Source organism: Engystomops pustulosus, chromosome 4 (assembly GCF_040894005.1).
Source record: "Engystomops pustulosus chromosome 4, aEngPut4.maternal, whole genome shotgun sequence".
Lineage (NCBI taxonomy): Eukaryota > Metazoa > Chordata > Amphibia > Anura > Leptodactylidae > Engystomops > Engystomops pustulosus.
Window position 1 is genome coordinate 141,814,427 of NC_092414.1, and position 25,273 is coordinate 141,839,699.

The 25,273-nt window shown below is 38.9% G+C and overlaps 2 protein-coding genes across 5 annotated transcripts in view; one reads left to right on the forward strand and one right to left on the reverse strand.

Annotated features, from left to right (window-relative positions):
• REC114 (REC114 meiotic recombination protein) overlaps window positions 1–8,308 on the forward strand; it is a 92,884-nt gene extending 84,576 nt beyond the window's left edge. For 2 of the 4 annotated variants that reach the window (XM_072147833.1, XM_072147830.1), the window contains exon 7: window positions 7,544–8,308. The gene's annotated coding sequence lies outside the window, so the exon portion shown is untranslated. Of the gene's footprint in view, window positions 1–3,583 lie in introns of all 4 variants that reach the window. The other 2 variants (XM_072147832.1, XM_072147829.1) reach the window with 1 other exon arrangement.
• The window catches only part of NPTN (neuroplastin), a 41,544-nt gene that overhangs the window by 8,370 nt on the left and 7,901 nt on the right, over window positions 1–25,273 (reverse strand). Inside the window, exons 2-7 of the mRNA XM_072147827.1 lie at window positions 21,092–21,439; window positions 15,054–15,234; window positions 13,892–13,989; window positions 11,006–11,139; window positions 9,216–9,489; window positions 804–825 (exon numbers count right to left, since the gene is read on the reverse strand). Coding sequence (XP_072003928.1) covers window positions 804–825; window positions 9,216–9,489; window positions 11,006–11,139; window positions 13,892–13,989; window positions 15,054–15,234; window positions 21,092–21,439 — 1,057 coding nt within the window. The remainder of the gene's footprint in view (window positions 1–803; window positions 826–9,215; window positions 9,490–11,005; window positions 11,140–13,891; window positions 13,990–15,053; window positions 15,235–21,091; window positions 21,440–25,273) is intronic.

Consider the following 25,273-nt stretch of genomic DNA (forward strand, 5'->3'; position numbering starts at 1 on the left):
TATCAGGAGCTTTATAATTGTTGTACAGAAAAACAGATCTTTAGGTGGAAAACTAATTTCTATAATAAGCCATCTTCTTTATGCTGCTGGCAACATTTACAACTAAAGTCCCACATGTCACAAGAACTAGATTCCTAGGCTTTCATGACTACATAACGTGCATGTACTTGTAAACTGTAAGCTCCGACTACCTGTAGCTCCTTTTATATTCTGGCTTCATTTTCTGATACCTGGCACACAGATCTGGTGTCAGTTTAAAAGATAAGTTCCCCTCTAGGTTGCTTTCACACCCAACGTATTCACACCGACCACTGATGGGCTCGCCCCTCCCCTTTCCATAGCGATGAACGGCACACGGTGTAAACACAGGGAAAGATAGACTGCAATACACATGTGGTACCATACCATGCATGGGAAAAAGATATAGCATGCTCTATGGGGACGTATATGCATGTGTGAAAGGGGCCTTAATATGATATCTGGTTGGTTTTTTTAACCACAGATAGAAAGATATCCATTGTTAAACTGGTGGCATATTGATACAGATGCATAGCGAAACTGCCATATACTGCAATACAGTAGTATTGCAGTATACGGTAGAACCAATCTAATCCATTAGGGTTTAAGTACCCTAGGAGGAAGAAAAACTGAAAAAATACGGAAACACAATGAAAAATGGCATCAGTGGGAAGGGGTTAATGGGGCTTTGATAGTAGGGCAGTGTCAGGAAAAGGTGGCATAAGAAATTAAATAAACATACAATGATGTGTGTACAGCGAGGGTTACGTATGCACATTACTTACATGGGTCCAGCTGGTTCATCATCTGCACCGAACATCCAAGACATTGTAAGAAAGGAAGGAAGGAAAGCAAAATAGAAAAAAAAATAAAACACATTAGTAAAGAACAGAATCCCATTTGCATGTATGTTAATGGAGTGACTGATGTCCCCTCTTTGTGGACATTTTTCAGTCAGTTGCATCTTAAGGCATCTTGTTATTGTAAATGACTGGTTATGTTCTTAACAATGAATTTCAAGTCTGATAGGCCATGAAGGACTGCAACTATAGTGGACAGATTGTTGAGATTTATTCGAAACCAACGTGTCCCCTAGTTCCAGTGGTTCACTGAATAAATTTAATGAAAAGACAAACCCAACATTTCAGTTGTAAAATCCTGCTGGTTGTTTTCTTACTTTGGGGTGACCTGGGGTCATGTCTGTGATCAGAGTATGTTGTCCCTGAATCTACTTTCCTCAATACTGCTTATAAAATGTTGTTGTTCCACCTAGTACTGCAATTAAATGTCATCACCCCCCCACCCCCCCACCCCCATCAGACTTCAGCTACTTTTACATATTAAATATTTCAGGCCTTTTTTTCTGCAAGTGCCAATGTACATTTTCCAATATGATCAAAGTATTTTATATTATCTGTGGAATAGAGTGTAAAGTGTAACTAAACTAAAGACATCTGAGATATTAACAGACTAGTGAAGTTTCACTGAAGTCTTTAAGAAAAAAATAACAGCAGGATTCCACAAGGAGACTAGTGCACATGAAGCAAAAAGATGGGGGAGGAACAATCTCTGATATAAGTATCGTTACCTGCATGAGCACAAAACAGGGAGTAATATGATCCCAGGATCTATATTACTTCCTTTCTACCTGTTGCCAACACATGAACAAGTCAACAGGTAGCCAAAAAGAAAAGATTTTTGTAAAAAAAAAAAAAAAAAAGGGGGGGGGGATAATTCAACATAAAATAAGAGGAAATAATAAATATATGTAACTGTGCACAAAACAGTCAACAAGCCTTTGTCCACATACGTCTGGTAAATTGGCAAAATGCATATTGAAATGGGACAGAAAAGTCAGACTGGGTAGGACTACAGCGTGCTTTATTAACGCACAAGAGAGCTACATTTACACAGAGGGCCTGAAACACAGCAACCAATTCCTTAAACGAAAACGCACAAACACACGCACACATAACAAATTAACACCAGTCCATTCACTAGCAAATACACATTATTATTAATGTTAAAGAGAGGGTTAGACTCAAAAACATACATTATGTACCACAATAGTTTATAAATGGTACAGTCACCAAACAGTGTATGATTACACTGTACTGTATCTGGAAGCATTCTCTAGTGACATCTAGTGTTGCAAGGCTAGCAGTGTCTTGACGGCTCCAAAGCAGTATTATTTAGAAAGCCTATTAGCAACAATCATACAAAATCACACTGAAAATTGGGCTGGCCTTCTCAAAGGGCATGACCAACAACATATGATGGAACAGAAACTCCATCCCTGGAAATATGCTCTAGATAAAATAATGGTGAAGCAAGGTATACAGCACACTCAAAAGAGGTTGATGCTCATGTAGGGTTCTCACTCTAGTAGTATCAATTGAAGAGCATGACACACCAATATAAAAAGTTATAAGCCTTCACTGTGATATGTACAGTTATAGTAACCAGATCAAATTTCCTTTTCTTTTCCCCAGGGTTTACGCCTTCCCATACAATGCAGTCATTTTGTCTTTCATATACAGTCCCACATACTGCCCTTATAGTCTTGCCAAGTTTTACTCTATATTAGTTCAGACATAATACTCCACAACTCGATATTCTCTCCATTCTCCCACATTTACAACATCCCAACTTAACTACATATACACTCCCATTATAATAATAATTATTTATATAGTGCCTACAGATTACGCAGGGCTGCACAAAGCATGCCATTATCTACCACCGTACAGACTAATTACTTCTATCTTACACAATTGTTGGAGACATAGCAACCCGTACTTCCGGTTGGCGATCACTTCTATTGTGAGAGCGCCTGGGAGTGTTGCTTTACCGCGGCAACCCAAACCTACAAGACCGCAGCGTCCCCATAGCACGTATCACACATAGGGCTTCCTGACATGCACAGTTTACCTTCATAAACACCAATATAAAAGACCTTAAGTTTCTAGCTCCAAGCTGCAAGTTCTGCCCTTTCCCCAATACCTGGATTAGTCTCCATTGTGACTCCCTTTCTTACTTTTTCTCTAATTTTCAACCTCCATTTCTCCCTTAGCCTTCATAGTGCCTATTTTTATTCAGCTACAGTAGCTGAAAAACTCAAACACAGCTTATACTTGAGTCAAAAAAAATAAAGTCAAAACTCACCTTTCTGGTACCCTAGAAGGAGAGAGGACCTGCGGGGGGTACCAGAAAGGTGAGTTTTGACTTAAGTGGTACCAGGGGTAGGTACTGGCTATATACTGGGGGGCATGGGCTGGCACCAATGCATTTCCCATCCTAGGCTTATGCTTGAGTCAATAGGTTTTCCGTTTTTTTTGTGGTATAACTGGGTACCTTGGCTTATATTCGGGTTGCTTATACTCGAGTATATACAGTACTATATAGTCTTTTTTGGGGCCCATCGTCAACACATTAGTTGATTTATTTTGCTTGCATCTATACAACAGTTTACAATTTGCATATATAAGATACCCCTACTATTTGTATGTCTTGTACAATACCATTTTTGTTTATCTGAAGACATATCTTATTTTTCTATTCCTAGATCTCAGATCTTACTTCACAAAGGTTGTGATGGCTGAAATTTGTGCAAATTTGATCTGGTTACTCAACACACTCACCAAAAGGGGTAAATAGAATATCGAGCCATTTAAAAGAAGTGATCTCCAGGCATGTATGACATAGCCGTAGAGGTATATTGGCCCAGTTTCCCTCCCTGCTTGAGGCTACTTGAATGGAAAGTTCATGGTCTGTCTGACCACCACTACATTCAAGAAGGCCTCAGGTTTGTGTCTCACTCCTGGTACCTGTACCTATAAATGTTTTCCTAACATATAAATACCCGCGAAAGGAAACGCCTCTTTAAGTATAGAGCACACCCTATCACTCACGGCCATGCTACTTATGGACTAATATACAACAGCATTTCAGTCCACTGCTTGCTATCTAAAAGGATGCTGCTAGATTCTAGTATTCAAATCCATTTAATTTTATATAATTATAGGTGTGTGCATGCATATCGTGATCCAGCTTCTCTGAATAGTTTGTACATATTGCAGTATATTTACTACTGGATAATTTGTGCAAAAATTAAAAAAAAAAAGAGAAAAAAAAATTTTCCTTTTAGACGCCATTTAGGACTCCAACAAGGATGTATTCACAGAAAAGCAATTGCGCTTAATTTGTGAGATTGGTGCCGCAGACCATGTGGTTTAAAAAGCCCCCCGGGGCTACCACTATGAAGGTCACAGTATACAAGTATTAGTTGCCAGACTAAGCTGACACTGGGATGTGACCCTTTTGCATAACAGGCAATAAATGTATTTATTCCTCTAAAGCACCATTGATGCTGCGGTCAGCATTAACAGGGCCATCTTAGTGGTTAAATAACTTGATGTCCATTTATGGGAAGAGTTTCTATTATGAGAGGATTGAATTAATTAGAAGAAAACAGCTATAAAACGTGGGCACAGTTAAAGATGAATATTTAGGAATGCCACAATATACTGCTTTTCAGCATAGAGGGGTTCACCACTTGTGTGCATGTACTGTATATTATGTACTACTTTTAAATATTCTGAACAGATGTCTACTACCATGGTGCGAGCCAGGTATGGCAGCATAATTAACGTACATGAATATTACAAAGTTGCAATACTACTATTCAATTTTGCTGAATTTAAGTGTTTGGAGCCTCTTAGACCATGATAAATCTAGATGTCAGAAGTAGCAGGCAGCAGCAAACTTCTCTGCCCATTGAGAGTGCGGGTGGAGTCGGGAGTAACGGCAATAGGGCATCTTTAATTTTGCACCTACAGTTGCTATGCAGGCTATGTCTACTTTGTATAGACTAGACTACAAGCAAACCCTTTAGTCATGTGTTGCGCTTTATCAGGTTTTTTTTTTTTTGCCGGAACAGAAAATAGAGTGAAGGAAATTGGTGTGAGAGGGTATACTATAGTAGAATAGTGACCAATGCTATATGTACTAGTACTAATCAGCAAAAAAAAGCATAAAATCCTTACATTACCATTCCAAATTAAACTATACAAAATGTGTGTGCGCGCATTTCATACTATATATATTTCTATATTGTTTATAGAAATTCTAGCCCATGCGAAGAGTAGAGAAAGACTTTTTTTAAGGGGCGTAAAGACTGCAGTGGGGATAATAAAGTTTTATTTATTTTAAAAACTAAAAGCAAGAGGAAAACAACAAACAAGAAACCAATAACAAACTGAAAATTAGTTGTGAGAGTGGATGAGGGAAAACTCCGAGTGTTAACATCATGGGCTTGAGCAATCCCAACAACGGAAGCGAGATTAGACAAACTGGAAAAGCATGCAGAACTCGCACTTACCACCATATTATTTAAGGTTTGATGCAATTGAAGGGGAAAAAAAAAAAAGTCACAGTAACCGACAAGTATAATTAGAGAAGCTGCCTCCCTGGATTTCCCCCACCCGACCCACAAAGTAAAGAAAGTAAAATCAGAAAGAAAATAAAATGTTATTTAAAAATAAAAAGACAAAGTGACCGAGTCGATCTGTGCTGCTGAGAAAGAGAGGCAAGCAAAATGTGAAGTGGATAGGAAGCAATGGTGAAAGGAAGGGCAGGTTTATATACAAGGAGTGCTCACTCTTACCAGCAGGATGCACCGAATTCACACTAAAAGGAATACTTTATAAATGCAGCAAGAACTGCAGTGCATCATGATGGAAACGTCCAGTGGAAGGAAAATGCCCAACACTCTCACACCCATGCGCACACCCATTATTCTGTATAAAGATATCAAAGCTGAAGAGTTCAGGCCTCTGATTAACATCAAGAAAATTATGACTCCATAAATCATCACCCTTGTTAATATGGATCTAGAGTAGCTATACCAGAGATGTGGGAAAAAAGGCAAAGGTATATCAAATAAAGAATCAAAGTGCTCTGCATATCACATTCAACAGTTTGGTTAAATATCAATTAAAAAAAAGGGTCATAAAAATAAAGTTGATAAAAATCAGTATTAATGTAACAATCCTAAGTCTGTACACCGACATACATCCACTAGAAATGAAGACAAATCTTTGTTGAATTTTTCAGCGTCAAATATTGTACTCAAGATTATATTTTTTTAATTCAGAAAAGATGGTTTTTGCTAGCCTTGAACACTTCTATCTTGCAGTGGCCCAGTTTGCTCTTGAAATAAGACAGATTTGAGCAGCATAGCTCACTGCACCCCAGTCACTGTGTAGTACAAGCTGGACTTCAAAACTAGTCAATCTAATCTATACAAGATGAATATTATGTAAGTATTAGACAGGAAAGCAATGCTGAGCCAGGAAAAAAAATCTGTAGGTCATGCTAGAGTGTATGAAATGCACTGCTGAACTAAAGTCTTATTAAAAAAAAAAATGCAAAAAGCACATGAATTGTCCAGAAGATAGCAGTGTACCATTCAACAAAACTGGACCCGCTTTTTAGGGTTCTAGTATAAGCAGTAGAACTCTCTGTTCCTTAACTACAAAAAGTCATTAGCATGCACCCACCAGCAGTGCGTTTCATGCCCACAGCAAGAAGGTACCGTGGCTCAGACAGAGAAAAAAAAAATTATACAAACCTTAGGCAACATAATACTTGTGCTACCTCTGTAGAAATGTGTCACTTAAATGCATGTACAGCACAAACTTACCAGATTTACCAGGCGAGGGGAAGAAATTTGTGAGTGACATTGTTATTATCAAAAAATAAAAGTTTTTAAATAAACCATATCAATAGACAAAATTATATCTTATATCTGATTATTCCTGCTTGTTAACACAATAAGACAAGTTTCTAATAAGAAACGTTGCCTCCGTCCCAAACCTTCATCTAATCTCTGAATACACTGGTAGGCAAGTGCTCAGATTAGAAATGCCCAACTCTCCCACCAGTTCCTGGTTCAAAAGAAATAAACCTTGAGGTTGGGGACTTCTGCTCTATACATTGTTGTTTCCACTTGGGGATGATGTGAGCTATTAGACTATGTCCCTCGCTTCTGAAATGAGCCTTTCAGATTCAGGATAAAATTAAATACATTTTTCATTACAGATGCAAACCACATCCAACCAGTTTGCATTTGTCAATCTTGCAAATCTTTTTTCCACAATTGTCATGCAGTAGAAAAAGTCATTTTGCCCTACTAACTAAGTATGTATGCAACATTCTTGCACACAGCAAATAGAAGTATTCTTCTACTAAGGAGGCTTCAATTAAAAGGAATTTCAGACGGAAGCAAAGCTACTCCACAATAACACAATATTAACCAGTGTTCACATTTAGCAGTGTTTTCTATAACGGACAGTAAGCTAGGGGTGAAATCCATGTAATAGAAGTCGATTTACTTCTGAATTTCACCTTTGGCATTATAAACCTCTGCATTTTTTATATTCAGACTGAATTGGATTTTGGTGAAAACTGTTGCTGTGTCTTCTGCATAAACAAATTTTAATGAAATTTTTTTTTATCCATGTAGGAGATAAAGGACAACTCCAATAAAAATTAACACAATTTTAACTCTCACAACCCTCATATTGCCTTCCTAGCTGTAAATTATTGGTACACAGGTTATGAACATGGTATGAAAGGAGTACAAATGGTGGATAAGTAAATCACTAAAACATAACTTTTAATTCATTCCGAAAAATATAAAAATCGAAAATAGGTGCGAATCCCCAAATCAAGTACACACAATATTGGTCTAGGTCAAAATTCCCTACATGCCATGTTTCACCCATGTATATAGGCTCATCAGGGGAAATGCGACCTTATAGACTTGCAATTGAAATTTCAGATAAGTGTCGGTAAGCATAAAAAGTGTGCACCGGGGGATGGTCCAGGTTATAGGTAAAAGCCAGATGATTGGAATCCAGAACCCATCCGAAGCTACTGTAACACGAGATGTTTCATTGACGCTCAACCACCAGGCACCTACAGCCTGGAACCACCACCGGAGTACCATTGTATTGCTCTGGCGTGTACCGCAGTACCACTGTGTTGCCCTGGCTTGTACACTCGCCGTGCACCCCATTTTGGATTGGTTCTGGATTTAGGGAACTTCGACCTAGACCAATACTGTGTATACTTGATTTGCACCTAAATATCTTATACACTCTCTTATACTTTTTTTTGCAGCTATTGACTTCTGTGGGTGCGTGACTTTGCCTACAGAGGACACCACACTTGAGTGACCCTACAGATTTCTCCATCCTTCCCTACTTAGTTTGGGTTAGTGGGCCGATATCAGGGAAAAGTTTCAGTCGCGGTGGCAGTCGTTTAGGGCTGCGACCCCAAGTCGAGGCTCCTTAGAGCATAACAGGTTCCCTACACAGCCCCAGCTAGGGCGCAATAGGGAACCCCACACTCCACGCTCTATAGAGTGCTGTAACTGCTTTTTCCGTGACCCCACTATACCTCTCCCTCACCTATGACCTTCTATGTGGAGGACGATGGACTACCGAGCACACATGCTAAACGTGACCCGTATATTTTGTCATTGATGTCTTGGAAGATTCATAACATGCAAGGTATGCGATTTTCCTCATGACTGATGTCACCTGGTGTAGGCTTCAGAGGTCTTATTACATGCTAAAAGGTGGATGACAGTAGTATTTAGCTGTTGGTTTGTTTCCAGTGACAACACTTGATCTTTCCTTGATCACATTGTTTTCACTGCCATTTTCGATTAGTATATTTTTATATTTTTCAGAATTTATGTTTTAGTGATTTACTTATCCATCATTTGTACTACTTTCCTGCCATAACAGGTGGATTTGGTTGTGAACATACGTTACCAACCTCTTGTACTTTTTATGAACATGGTATGGTAGTGTTTATGAATACATATATCTACCTACACACACTCAAAGGGGGGCAATCTTGATAAGTCTTGGAAATAAGCAACTTGAGTAAAATTCTCTTGGGCTCTAGAATGTACATCTGTTGGTGCATAAAAGTCCCATATCCTCCTTTCTTGATGAGGAAAAATGCAAAAATGTTATGCAACTATGGCATCAGCATCTTATATACACTGAAAATTGAGTAACATTACCCTGTTGTAATTTTAGACTTGCATGTAAATTACATATATTTGGATAAAATTAAATGATAAGGAAATATTGAAAATGTGATCCTCATCCTGCTCTTACCGTCTGGGACTTCATCTGGTCTTTTGCGCTTTTCATACACCACAATAATAACCGCTAGGATGACAATCTCCGCCACAATGCCGAGGAAGGGCCACACCGGAGCCAAGTGACTGCGCACACGCAAGATGATTGTGCTTCTATCAGAGCCAACAGAATTGGTAGCGTTACACTGGTAAACACCAGGGTCTTTAGAGATGTCCAGGTTAATGATTTTTAATTCTGTATGGTTGTCTTCATTGGTGATAAAGATTCGTCCGCTCTCATTATTTGGTTCCTGCAAAATTACAAAAGGCAGCATTTAGACAACACATCCATCTAAAGATGGCCACGAGCAGGATTCCTGAAGGAATGGGATGGGGCCAATTCCTACTAACCAGTGAAGGTGACCACGCTAAGAGCAATATGCACCAGCACCTTTATTTCTGCAACACAGAGAACTTTACCAATGATCAAAGGCAATTAAATTAATTTTTATTTTTAAAGGACTGGAAATTAGAGTTTTCAATAAAATACGGAAGTTGTTTGTATATGTGTGTGATCAGTGTGGAGCTGACACTATACAGCGGACAAAGAGAAGTAGGTGGCTCCATCCTCTTGTGTACTGAGGAGGCTCCAAATTATTTCAGCCGATTGCTGCGGGGGGAGAGTCTTGGCTCCCCTTTGATTATAGTAGTGCCCTATATCTAGGTCATCAAAAATGTACTAGCTGGGTAGAAGGGGAAAAAAAAAATAAAAATTCTGAATGGGTTAGGAGAATCACGGTTACGCCATTTCCTATGGGCTAGGTTTCCAAATTCGGTTATGTGTTCATCTTTCAGTAAGAATAGCATATTATTCTATGGGACAGTCTGATAATTCCAATGGCAAAAACTGTATAAATTTGTAATATTTAAAAATCATGGGGGTGTTTGGTTATTGGAAACAGCAAAGAAAGTGAAGCTATCCTTTCAGAGGAGGGCAAAATTCATGGCACACAATAAGTTTGGGTGACATAACCCTGTATGTATGGGGCATTTTAAAAAGCTATTACAAGCTATTTTCTATCCTTAACACCGCAGCCCTTTCGTTTTTGCGTTTTTATATTTCACTCCCCACCTTCAATTATTTTTCCATGTAAAGAGCTGTGGGAAAAAATTCAAAATGCTGTGAAATTGGTAAAAAAAAACGCATTTGTGCCGTATTTTTGTGAGCTTGGATTTTATGGATTTCACTGTATGCCCCAAATGCACTTTATTCTTTGGTTTGGTACAATTACAGGGATAATAAAATTTGTATAGGTTTTATAATGTTTTCATACATTTAAAAAAATGTTTTTGGGATTTCGACATCTTCTGGCGCCAATAACTTTTTTATACTTTGGTGTACGGAGCTAATGAATACCGATTTACGGCACCACAGCCCAAAAACCCCAAAAAAAACGATACCTCCACCCTTTTTAACCAAAAGCAGTGACAAGCATTTAACAAAGAAGTCTCGAAGTAAGCTCCCTCTGATCATCTTCTCAAAAAATTTCTTACATTATTACCCAAGGTGCTGTCCTCTGTTTTTTCTTTTTCTACCAAGCCCTAAAATGGCCTTCTGGTTTATTAGCATACTTTTTGTTGATTTTATTAGGAAGGAAACATTTATAACAAGATTACCAGTCACTGTGCCTGGATTTATGAGTAAATGCCCCTGGTTTATCATGCTTGGCTTTAATGGTTGATTTCCTAGAAACATTGTATATTGGTTTACACCTGGATGAAACATGTAAGTAAATAAATGTGAATATTAATATGTACTGTACTTACGACTAGCACATTATCAACCACTTTGTACCATGTCCATTCTGGGTGAGGATATCCCACACATTTACAATACAGAAGAGCCTCTTGTCCCTCATTCTTGTTTTCGCTCTTTCTGTGTCCTGTGATTTCTGGCATAGCTGGACAGTAAAATTAAAAAAACGAAATATAAGCCATTCATTTCTGGCAGATGAATGAACATAGGATATGTAACTTTTTTTTACAGCAGAAATGAATTCATGGTAATACAACTCAATTCTATAATGGCAAATATGTAAGGCATCTATTATTCTGTATGGTTATAATAATAATAATTCCTGTATTTATATAGTGCACACAGATTTCGCAGCGCTGCACAGAGCTTGTAAAATCGGTCCCTGTCCCCAAGGGGCTCACAATCTAATCAACCTACCAGTATGTTTTGGAGTGTGGAAGGAAACCGGAGGACCCAGAGGAAACCCACGCAAACACGGAGAGAACATACAAACTCCGAAATAATTTGCCAGCAGCAAATTTGCAAATGCAAAACTACTAATTTTAAACAATATAAGTAAATAGAGCTTTATATATCTGTAGTTAAATATTGGCAGACAGTCCCAAAGTACTAGTTCCATACAGCAGCATGTCCTAGTAGTCAGACCTGTCAATCATGAATAAGGAGGTGATTTTAAGAGACAAAGCGGTCAGTCAAAATAAGGAGGCGTGGTTCACCGGAAGCTAATTTTACCCAACAGGCATTGTTTTTTTTGTTGTTTTTTTTTGGCGGGGAGGTAAAGTCTGGTGACAGGTCTTCTTTAACCCGTTAACGCTCAGCGTCCGATATATCGGACGCTGAGCCCATGCCGGTTCAGCTCAAGATCTGAGCCGAACCGGCATCGGGAAACACGGGGTGCCGGCTGTGACTGATAGCCGGCACCCCAGTGTAACACCCGCGATCGGAGTTGACTCCGATCGCGGGTGCTTAACCCGTTAAATGCCGCGGTCAGCGCGACCGCGGCATCTAACATGCCTCTGGGGGGTCTTTCCCCCACGATCGCCCCCCCCCCCCGAACCGTTTTCGGGGGGCGCCGATCGTTGCCATAGCAACTCTGGGGTCCGATCTGGACCCCAGAGTTACCTGCAAGAATTGCCGGTAAGATGGCGTCTGTGACGTCATCTTACTGGCACAGTGCCAGCCTATGCAAGTGTATAGGCTGACACTGATAATACTCTGCAATACATGAGTATTGCAGAATATTATCATGAACAAGCAATCAGAGGATTTCTTGTTCATGTCCCATGGTATAAAAGTGAAAAAGTAAAAAAAAAATGTTATTCAATAAAAAAATAAAGTAATAAATCACTAAAAATGCCCAAAACCCCCAAAACATATAAAGAGACATATAACTAAAAAAAAAGTCTAAATCATAACACAAACCCCACATATATAGTATCACCGCGTCCGTAACAACCCGTAGAATAAAAGTAAATCATTATTGAACCCCTACGATAAACGCCGTAAAAAAAAACTGCTATAAACTTTCCAAAAATTATGATTTTTAGCTATTCAATCCCACAAAAAATGCTATAAAATGCGATCAAAAAACCATGTGTACTCCGACATGATACTGGTGCAAAGTACAACATATCCCGCAAAAAACAAGCCATCAACCAGCTCCGTAGCCAAAAAAGTAACAATGTTATGCCACTTGGAAGACGGCAATACATAAATGATAGATTTTTCCCCACATTAGGGTTTTGTTTGACAAATTTAGTAAAACGTAAAAAAATATATTCAAGTCTGGTATCCCCGTAATCGTATCAACCCATAGAATAAAGATAACATGATTATTAGTCTATACGGTGAACACCAAAAAAAAAAAAAAAAAAAAAAAGAGTAAAAAAACCAGTAGAGAATTGATGCTTTTCTACTCCTGCCCTCAAAAAAAGTTCCTAAATTTTCAACAATAGGTGATACCAACCCCAAAATGGTAACAATGGAAAAAGCATCTCATCGCGCAAAAAAAATGGCATCACATGGCCCAAATAACGAAAAAGCGAAAATTTTATAGCCTTCAAAAGGGGCCAATGAGGAAACTAAAATCCTGGCAGCTGCAGGGCTCTCCTTCCCTTCTGCGTCTCGCTGTGCCCCCATAAAACAAGTAACGGCCACATGTGGGGGGTCTTTGTACTCAGGAGAAATTGCAGAACAAATTGTATGGTGAGTTTTCTCTTTTTATATTTTGGAAATGTGTAAATTTTAGTGCTAAATGAACGTATAAGGGAACAATTTGACCATTCTAAATTTCACCTCCATATTGATTCAATTACTATGAAGATCTCAAGGGGTTAACAATCTTCGTAAAAGCTGTTTCTGATAGCTTGAGGGGTGCAGATTTGAAAATGGGTTGGTTATTTAGGGGGTTTTGATGCTAAATATGTAAAATTTCATTCAAAACTGTATTTATCCCCAAAATAGTCAATTCAGAAAATCCGGAAAAGCGATATTCTTTTTGTAAGCCGCGTGACATCAAAATAAATTATCCAGACATTTCAGAAATTATGAAAATGTAAAGTAGACAAATGGGAAATGTTATTCAGCAACTTATTTAGGTGGTAAATCTATCTGCCTGTAAACGCAATGATTTTGAATTTCGAAAATGGCAAATTTTTCAAAAAATGTATCATATTTTCTTTTTTTTTGTAAATAAACGCAAAACTTATCAGCCAAAATTTACCACTAAAATGAAGTACAACATGTGGGGAAAAAACAATCTCAGAATCGTTTTGTTCAAAAGTTATAACCATATAAAGCGACGCAGGTCAGAATCCAAAAAATCGGGCTGAGCCTTAACCTGCAAAATGGCTGTGTCCTTAAGGGGTTAATTACACCAGCTAGTAGTGGATACTAACCTTTCACTTCAATAGTAGTATTGACAGTGGTTGGAGAGCCAGCAAATGTAAATACACACTGATATTCTCCAGAATCATCAGCTTTTGCTTTTGTGATTCTGTAATCAGAACACATAATAAAGTTATATTCAAGAGATGGAGATGATTGTAGAATGTAATGCATAAGATGACAAATAAGGCAGGATTCACATCAGCGCTATTGCTGAACAGAAACTAAATAGTAAATAAGAGGGCTACTGCTTAGCATCTGTACCATTGACTTCCATCCATAGACTGCCAAGAAGAAATGTCTGCTGCACTATTCTATTCCCGTTATAAATGAGAGAACCATAACCGAGGAACAATCCAGTATGCAGTAGACTTCATGCCTTCTGTTATATGTAATGCAGCCTTTTCCATTTCACTGGCCAAAAATAATCAACTTTGTAGTGAGATGTAAATTGATTGTATGTAAAGTCATGGAGTCTCCTTATATCAGAATGTCTGCTGTACTGTGATTGATCATCATGCACTGGACTTCAGGAGAGCCAGCTAGTGCTTACCATGTACATAAAGGCATCAAATACAGCAAAGGGGGCATTTTGAGGTGGGGAGAGCTTGACTTCATTGCTGAACTCTGCCTCCATGACTTTATACAGCCAGTTCTCACTTCAAAGCTGGTTTTCTGGATGATAGCACCACACTGGACCATAAAGAAAACATGATCTGGAAGGTGTTGGTTTGCTTCACAACAAACTGGTTTATGTCAATTTCTGCTGACAGGTTCCCTTTAACAGGGTTAATAGCAACACCCAGTCTATTCATAAATGTAAAGGAGAAGAATGTACACACCACAATTAGGATTAAAAAAAAATATACTATTTATTATTTACTGAAACAAACATGTCAACAGTGAGGATTTTTCTTTCCATAATAAAGAGTGCCTACAATCTTGCCCAAAACCTTGTGTAACGCCAATCAAGAGATCAGCAACAATATTCTGGAGCTGACTCATTGAGTTCTACGTTTTATATGGAAAAGAGGTGTGCTCTGTGCAGAGGTGTAAATAAGATGTAAAATCATCCATTGTTATACAATAAATAGTAAACTGGACTGCATAAAATCTGTACAATGTTATGCTTGCATCTGGAAGTAGAGACATATTATGTCATTAATATCTTACCGGTATTCCATGTTAGTGCTGGCTGGAGACTCTTTCATTGTGCCAGCAATCTCCAAACCATTCTTGGTCCAGAAAGTACTTTGAACTGGGCCCAGGCCATTGTGGGTGAGGTTGCACTGCAACAAGACGGTGCCAATGTCTTTCTTTATAGTTATTTCCTCGCTTGCATTGATTTTTGGCTCTGAAAAAACAAAAGTACCAGCTTTTTAAATTTTTCTTTTAAATGATTTAATACACCCACCTTTATAATCCTTCTTGTAGCGATAATAGCTGTAGTTAATATAGGACAATTTAATAAATCAATCTAAAAATTATTGAAATTTTCAATTACCACGAGAGGGAGATGTAAAAAATAAATAAAAAAAATAAAAAAAGACACCAAGACAGATGATAAATAAAACCAACTACAGTTTGAAACAAACAAGATTTTTTATCGAGTACAGGATTGGCTACCTCAACGTTTATGCATCAATAGTGCACAAGTAAAAGACAGAAATAAGCTAAAAAGCAGCAATTAAAATGGAACTTTACATTGGCAACCTATGGAGTCCACAGATAATACCTATACACTTGGGCACTGGGGGAGCATATGTAGGTTTACCTGAGCAATGGTCAAGCAAGGTATGGTTCACGTCATAATGTTCTCATTACAAGGATTTTACTAGAAAAAGTATTTTTGTTCCTGGTGAAACAAGCAAAATTACAAGGTAGAAGGGGCTGTTTCCGCAGCACAACTTACTCATCTTCTAAAAACAACACTCCAGGAAAAATACACATTTCCCTCTTTGCAGTTCTCACATGATTACAGAGTATGAGCACATTTCCCTGCAGTTCCACCTTCTGTCCACTCTCATCAGACACCATGATGACTATTAGTCTTCTATGTTACACATGATGCACCAGGAGATCATAAAATGGGCAGCCATGCACTTTACAATTTCTGCCTGATGTGCGATAATCCTTCTAGACATATTCTTGTCAAGGACACAAATCAAGGCAATTCTGAGAAAATGACAATATGTATCCCTGGAATTTTCATTAACAGAGCAATTACTTAATTGGTAATACACATACTTGTACATATTGAGAGAATTGGGATAAAATGGAAGAGTAAAAAAAAACAGTCATGGTAGTGTTTTGGCTATGGAGTGACTACAGAATGAGTCAATTAAAGGAAACCTACCACCACAAATCTACCTATAAAGGTAGATCGGGTGGTAGGTGAATCAATGGGACGTGAGGATAGCCCTTTTAAGGGCTAATCCTCACGTCCCCGCACTGTTTTATAAACTTTTATTACCCTAATATGTTAATTTACTTATGTGGCTACTGGGGCGTGGAGTAGCCGCATCTGAGGTTACACGAGGCGGCTACTCCACGCCCCGGTAGCCACATTACTCCTCCTACTCACCATGTTCGGCGCGCAGCTGCTCGTAGCTGCGCGCCCTCGTCCGCCGATCCTGACGTCTGCGCATGCGCAGAACAGCAGGCCCGCGCCTGCGCGGTCACTGCTCTGAAGCCGGGGCTGCGCAGGCGCGGGCCTGCTGTTCTGCGCACGCGCAGACGTCAGGATCGGCGGACGAGGGCGCGCAGCTACGAGCAGCTGCGCGCCGAACATGGTGAGTAGGAGGGGTAATGTGGCTACCGGGGCGTGGAGTAGCCGCCTCGTGTAACCTCAGATGCGGCTACTCCACGCCCCAGTAGCCGCATAAGTAAATTAACATATTAGGGTAATAAAAGTTTATAAAACAGTGCGGGGACGTGAGGATTAGCCCTTAAAAGGGCTATCCTCACGTCCCATTGATTCACCTACCACCCGATCTACCTTTATAGGTAGATTTGTGGTGGTAGGTTTCCTTTAAAGCACAACCAAATGAAATCACTGTAGAGTAACAAAGGCTGCAGAGTGCTTTAAGGGAAGGGCTTATGTTCCTGTTCTGTTAAGTTCTGCAAATCTGCTAAAAACAAACAGTCAGCCTATTTGTTGGTATATAGAACCAACATAGGCCACCACACTCAGAGACCAGAATTGAACGGACATGCTGAGTTCAGTTCCGGTCTCTGAGCGTTCAGGTCGGACATTGCGGTGAGCACATGCTGTGAGTTTGATGTGAGTTAGTCGCATCAGACTCGCTTGGGGGTTTTAGGCCTTAGGGTGATGTCACACATGGCGGTTTTAGGACCGTTTTTTGAAAACGCATGCGTTTTTGTCCATTTTTAATTGCTCAAATTCGGAAAACCGGACAAAAACGTGTGCTTTTTAAAAAACTGATGCCTTTTTTGATGCATGCAGTTTTTACGATCTGAAAATTAAAAACGCCATGTGTGACATCACCCTTAGGCAAAAGTAATGTGCAGAGAGCTTTTTTTGTACAACTTTCTGCAATGTTAAATTTATCAAATTGGGATGGGGTTGTTCTAAAGGCAAGTAGCATATATACTCGAGTATAAACCTAGTTTTTAAGCACAAAAAAATGTGCCGAAACCCCAAACTCGGCTTATACTCGAGTAAAAAAATATATATAGGTTTTACCAGGTTTTTGTGGTAAAATTAGGGGCCTTGGCTTATACTTGGGTCAGCTTATACTTGAGTATATACGGTATATATGGCTTTCTGCAAGCCCTGTTTAGTTTAACCAATTATTCACCCCTCTGTGTCTTCATAGTCATACAAATGCTGAGTGAAGGTAGACAACCAAGGATTAAAAAAATATATATATTTTGTATAATTTATGGGTTTGTAACATTCTCTTTGACACAAAAACTCTCTACAATGTCATTTCCCATTTCCTAATAGGTTTCCCTTCTATTTTAAAATCTTGTTAGCCTTTATTCTCCTCCTTTCTATGAATCTAATGCAGTCAAAAATTTAAAATCAAAACCCAAAAAACTCTGGACACGTTTCTAGAAGCATCTAGAATAATCTGACCAGGGCTCCTCACAGACTGTAAGCTTTTGTGAGCATACGACTGTTTTTACTCTGTAATGTCTTAATTTATTTGCAGATGTCCCCCACAACCTGCAAAGCGCTACTCTATAGTCTGTCTATGGAATACAGCAGATTTACCTATCAGCACCTATCAGCTAAATGGGGTAATATTTTTTTGTATTGTCGGGTCCTGCGGTCCAGTCCTGAGATTATGTTGGCCTAAATAGCTGTATAAAATGTAATCTCTCTCTCATACATATATGTACACATATACTTACCTCTCCATCCAACCTATGATCCTATAGCAGGTCACAGCTTTGGCCTACATGTATACACTTCAGCAATGAATATTGATACAACAAAAAAATAAATAAAATCTAAATGTGTTTTTTCCACTTACAGGGACTAGAGAAGAACTACAATATTGTTGTTAATTGGATTTGGAAAACTGGCTAAGCTGACCCCTTGCTAGTGCATAAAATGCATCTCTATAGATGACACTTTAACCCCTTAACAAGCTTTTTTTTATTTCCATTTTTGACTCCCCTTTTTTTATTTTTACATGTAAAGAGCTGTGTGATGGCTTGATTTCTGTGTAACAAATTGCACTTCATAGTGATGGTATTGAATATTCCATGCCATGTACTGGGAAGCTGGAAAAAAAAATTCCAAATGCAGTGAAAATGGTGAAAAACTGCATTTGGGCCGTTTTATTGTGGGCTTGGAATTTACAGCTTTCATTGTGGCCCCGAATGACATGTCTACTTTATTCTTTGGGTCGGTACGATCACGGGGATACCAAATTTGTATAGGTTTTGTAAAGTTTTCATACATTTACAAAAATTAAAATCTCTGGCGCTATTTTCATACTTCAGTGTACGAAGCTGTGGGTGGTGTAATTTTTTGCGACTTTTGATGATGTTTTCAATTATATAATTTTTAGAACCGTACAGCCGTTTGATCACTTTGTATTGAACTTTATATATTTTTTGAATATATATATTTTTCAAATGGCAAAAAAGTGCCATTTTCGACTTTGGGCGCTATTTTCCGTTGCAGGGTTAAACATAGTGAAAAAACATTATTATATTTTGATCGGGCATTTTCGGATGCAGCGATACTTAATGTGTTTATGAATTTCACTGTTTATATCAGTTCTAGGGAAGGGTCGGGGTGTGATATGAATTTTTATTATAATATTTTTTTAAACTTTTTTTAATTTTTATTATTTTTCAGACTCCCTAGGGTACTTTAACCCTAGGTTGTCTGTTCGATCCTACCATATACTGCAGTATATGGGGATTTTCTTCCTCATTCATTCCAATTTGCAATTAGCACATTGTAATGAATGGGTTAAAATGAGACAGCCCGAAGACCCGAGGCTGTCATAACAAAGGATGGCTCCACCCCAATGACAACACGGGGAGCATCAATGTTCGGCAAGATGGGTGCAACTTTGCCAGTGGCAATCGGTGGGATAACACCCGCGATCAGTGCTAGCACCAATTGCGGGTGTTACCGGTAAGTCTTTGCTGCAATATGCAAAAAAGATTTATTGGCTATGGAGAGGGCTTAGCCCCTGAGCCCTCTCCATGCACCTGCACCCGACACAGCCGTACTATTACAGCGCGCATCGGTGAGAGGTTAATATAAAACAGCCAAAAAAATGTGTTACCTAGATATAATTTTTTTTTTTTTTTTTTAATGCTGCCACTTTCTAGCAAATACTACCAAAGGAAGTATAGCACATTTTTCTTTTTTATTTTCCTCCTTGCCATTTCGGCTCAAGGATGGATCTGGGCATTCTTTTCTCAACTAAAATAAACTCAAGACCAGGGGGCCTCATCTGGATTACAAGAACGGGGATCCTAAACAAGCAGCCAATCACTACATTCACTGTCTATAAATTGGATTAAGCAGCAGTGTGCAAGCTTTGGCTAGTAAATAACTTATAACTAAAATATCCCTTTAAATGTTAGGGTTTCCAAGTTAAGATCTAATACCACGGTAAGAGTCAAACTTTCTAGACGAATATTTTTTTTTTCATCAAAATAATTATCTATGTGACAATCCATGTATATAGCCCATTCAAAAGTCCTGTGCCTCTGCAAAAGTAGATCAATAGTGTAAAAATACAAGAGCTGCCTTACAAGGGCAATTACAGGATCTCGTGCTATGTGTATACAAAGTTAACTGAAGGCAGCATCCAGAATCTCTGCTTTAGCCTCACAAGGAGCGACAGTCAGGGTCTGGCACACATTGCTGCAAGATCCACAAGCAGAACAAGCTGCCAAAACATAAAACAACCTTCTTAATATTCTGGCCACTTGTTCCTGCAGTGTACTCCATTCACAGTTAGCGTTCACCTTTCTGTAAGGATGGAGATGAGAGAACACAATCTGTCGCATTACAACATAACAAGGCGGGAGGGAATTTGGATGGCCTTCATTCAGTTTGCAGGCAGGAAGTATTGGCCTGCAGAAACAAGAGATGAAAACAGTACTATAAAGAAATCAGCTGCACCCAATATTCAGAAGGGCAGCGAGCTTAACCTAATATAAATTCATTAGAAAGATACTCAACTGCTAAGAATTGCTGCTAAAATTACGATACTTTTAACATATTCATTCTAAAGAACATGAAGCAAAACCAAAAAACCCTCTAAATGCTATAAATAGTGTCTACTCAAAAAAAAACAAAAAAAAACATTTAGTTATACTGATACTGGATAGTTGAAGAGCTGTAATGTAGGGTAGAAAAAAAGTTAGAACTTAAAGGAAACTTTGTTAAACATAGAAGTAAAGACAGCAGATGAGAAAATAGAAGGAAACGAACCAGAAAAGAAAAAACAAAATTATGGGAGCATTTATATTACTGCTTGATAAGTGCGCTCTCCTGCGATTCCTAAGATAAAAACGCAGCAGTTGAAAGAAGCTTCTAAACACTACGTATGGTGGAAAAAAATCGGAGGGTCAAAAAAAGACGAGACAACATGATGGTCCACAAGGATCTCAGGTGGTGGGTTTGAGGAAAGTAGGGCACACACATTTCACTAGAGCTCATCTAGCTACTACAAATCCACTACGATACGGGAGGAGGGTGGACTCACTCTGTAGGACGCTTACGGTGGCCTGGGCTCGGATCCATGTTATGGCTGGGTTTAGTCTTGGATCATTTCTTCTGGGGTCGTTGCTTGCCCGGCACTCATAGGTGCCAGAATCTTCCAAGGTCAGACGAGTTATTCTCAACACACTCACACAATTTGTGCCTGTGGCTGTGTTAATGGTGACTCGGTGCTTCCTTACACCATTCCACAGCTGTTTGAAAGACTCAACCCGGTTGACTTCAGCATACCACCATTGGATCTCTGGTGTGGGGTTCCCAGCCACATCACAGTATAGTTCAAAGGCATCCCCTGTAAGCTTAGTTTCTGACATTGGCGACTTGACAAACCCAGCTATGGTTAGAGGGGTTTTAGCAGAGAGACAGCAATAGGCCAATGAGAAGAAAAGGATAAGGCGTAGAAAGAAAAAGAAAGAAAAGATAAAAAAAAGCAAATAAGAATGCAGATAAACAAAAGATTATATAGAATAGTTTTTTGCATGACTGGCAGTTAAAGTGGGAGAAAAAAAGAGGGGAAAAATAGAGGCCATATATGTAAGAACAGAGACTTTATAAGTGTAGCAGGTTTTTACATTCTATGCTTTGCGATAACCAATCTAATAACACATGTCTCCTATAGTGGCACCTAGAAAGTTGTAGCTATTCTGAATAGTTCTATGTACAAAATTATTACCAATATGCCACAACTGTAAGGTCACACGTACACGTAAAACAACATGGATACCATAAAATGTGAAAATTGCTTACATGTCAACACCAGCAAGCTATAAAGCTCTAAACATGACGAGGGAAGCCACCCTTTATATAATTAGAGAATCATAGAATCAATACTATATTCATTTAGAAGGGGCGAGTCACTGGCACAGAAAGGCACATACACCCTTCAAGCTGTCTAGGTTTGCTTTTTTACAATTTAGCATAAACTATATCATCATAATGGTAGCACTTGACAGCAGTTGATTTTCAAGCAGAACCCCCTAGTCCAATTATGTGGGCTCCGACCTCCCCCTCCTGATGCTACACCCTGCCCTGCATTGCAGCATCCTCTGCAGCTGCCTAGCAGCTTCCTTCCATTAGCTTCACGCACAACCTTACTGATGCTTTGATTGCTGAGTTGTAATCTGGTAATGAAAGGCTGGCACAGCGAGCATGATCACACACAACACTTGTTTAGCAAGGAACAACCCCAACACACACGCACAAAACAACAATTACATTAAAACTGCACAAAACTGAGACACACAAGAAAGATTTCACAGATTAATGTGCAAATATGAAAAGGTCATCGGTGAAGCGGGTGTGCCATTTCTTTCACTGCCAATACATATTAAGATCCAGAGAAATTCCAGTTCAGCTCCAAAACATTCACGACTCGGGTTCATTATGTCACACTTTGTTGATTTTGATTTTCTTATGAATAAAGATCCAACTATCAAACCAGCTACTTGTGTGCAAAAGCGGGGACCAAACATACATATTAATGGCCTACCCTCCAACGCACACAGTATCTGTTTACTTCATGTAAAATTATATTTAGAGCAATTCTGTGGGTTGCTGTAAAGATGACTAGCTTGTCAAAACCCCAGGTTGCCATAGTAACTGTCATTAGGATTGCTTAAGGTGGCCTCAATTTTAATATTCCTACTTTCAACACAGCACAATAGTGTGAATACTACTTTGATATAAGGTAAACATGGTTGAGCATCCTTAAAATATACCCCTATAATACAACACCATACTGTCTGCCTATGAAAAGGGATTTTACACAATCCTCCTGTGTCCCACGTCCGGGGGTGGGTCTAGTGAGGAGCAGTTTCCCTCCAACCCTCGGCAAACTACGCCATACTCAGCCAGGTTTAAAAAAATAATGCCCTTCTCCCTCATCCCAACACCACCACCCCTCCCCCCCGCTCTTGAAAATACCGACTGCCAGGTGTAGAAAATGCCTTCCGCAGGTGGCAAGAAGAGGAGACAAGGGGCAGGCACATAGGGTAGAGAAGAGGGGGATGACCACTCCTCATTAGACACAACCCCAGGATGTGGGACACTGGGGGACTTGGGTACAAGTAAACTTTAATATAACTTTTATATTTTCTATCTTTTTTTGACATCTTTTCCTTTACTATCATTTACTATACCAGTGGTCTACAACCAGGGAATACAACCTTTAACGCTCATTGATTCCTTTTCCAAGGAGTCTATCAATTGCTGGCATTCTGTCACTGGAGCTAGCAGAATCGAAGGCGGGAATGACCAATCCTTAGTTCCATCCCTAGTAAGAAACAACTACAAGTCTACTACCATAAATTACCTTAACCATACGCCCAAGCATCTACCTAATGAAAAATGCCCTGGCTGAACAGTTTTTCACAAGAATATAACTCATCCATGAAAAATGGATCAAAACGGCAGCTTTTCAAGGCAAAGAAATGGCGCATCGTGTGAATATAGCCTTGGATGTAGATAAAAATTTGGAAACTGATCAATAATTTCCATGAAAGTCTTCAGGCCAGGCTTTATAAATATTCAAATGAGATGTTGCAAGCATGTATGCATTCCAGTTTAATCATTTTTGGGTAGAATGGTTAATTTCCACATGATCAAGGAAAGTAGTGACCGGACACACTTGATCCTCGAGGTTCTTTGGGGTTTTTTTATACGTGCAATGTTCAGCTTGTTTTTAATGTGAACATTAAGGCAACAAATATTAGGATTGGTTTATACACTATGGTCCATGCCCTAAAAAAAAACAACAAAAAAACCCACTATTGTATGAGCTAAATATAAGTCCAGGTCAAATGGCTTAAATGACTTGATTCTCATTACGACGGCTCAGAGTCAAAGCCGTGCTCTTTCTAAGCGCACAAAAAGTTAATAAAAGATTGTGGATTTCTGGCAGCCAGCTGGGCTATGGATAATACCCTGTGTTTCACTTTCCAGCCCTTGTATCAAAGCCAGCTAAACAGTAAAGCAGGCACCTTGTCTGCCCTTGAGAAGTGAAGGGGGTTGGGGTGTTTTTAATAATATGTGCTTACAGCGTTTAATCTGAAAATCCAACACAACATTTGCTATATTTTCACCTTCAGTGTACTGTGTGCCAAAAGAAAGCTGAAATGATAAGCTACCAGAGTGAATGAAGCCATGCAGTGCCCTTAAACCATCACTGAACAGCGGCATAAGGCTACTGTATAGATAAGAATCTTGTTAAACAGTATTGGTCTAACCATTGTACTTTCTCAGTCGTTACAACAATTAAAGATAATATAAGTATAAGTTGCATTCTGCACAGATTTTAGTCCACATAGCAAATCATCAATACTGGGGGAAAAAGTTTACCACTAACAAGTGTGTTATCCAAAGGCAAGGCCATTAAGTAGCCTTCGGAAACCTGACTGGACTGACCCAGTTATTCGACACATCTACAAACTGGGGAGTCATACTTTTTACCTCCTATTAGTTGGTCTAGCTTGCTGCTCCACAATATTGAATTTTCTAGAACACAGGCTATTTTTTGTCCACCGACATCCCAAAGTTACCGAGGACATGTCCCATTTTTGAAGAAGTCGGGACACAGTCTAAAATTGGTGTAAAACCTTCATTTTTCATTTGCATTACAGGTGCAGATTACTCTATTTTTTGGCATAGATTAATACATCTCCCCCATTTTGGATGAGTAGTGGAATTCTCACTTCAGTTTTTTTTTTTAATGCAGCATGTGGATGAATATGTATAAACACCCTCCATGACAGAGACTTGAGAAAGCATGGAGTGCACAGAACAGGCAGTCACCTTGTTGCGGGTCTTCAGACTCATGGCTGGTCTTGGCGAATAAAAAAAAAACTGAAATAAAACTCATTGAGTACTGTCTCTTTCTTTCTTTCTGTTCAAGCGTCCTCCATTGCACTAAATCTTATACTTCTAATATCCAACAGGACAAATCTGAATGCAATGAGCACTGCATACATACAGCTTAATGTCAATTTTTTACATTAACAGATTTTCATCCATTTAAATGTGCATTACAAAAAATAAAGTCATTACAGCATGTGAGCCCTGTCTGTATTTACAACAATGTTCAATAAAAAGATTTGAAAAAATGTGGTCAAAGTCATCTAAAACAATGTATCAATGAAAAACAGGAAAAAAACTAAAAGTTTATATATTTAAA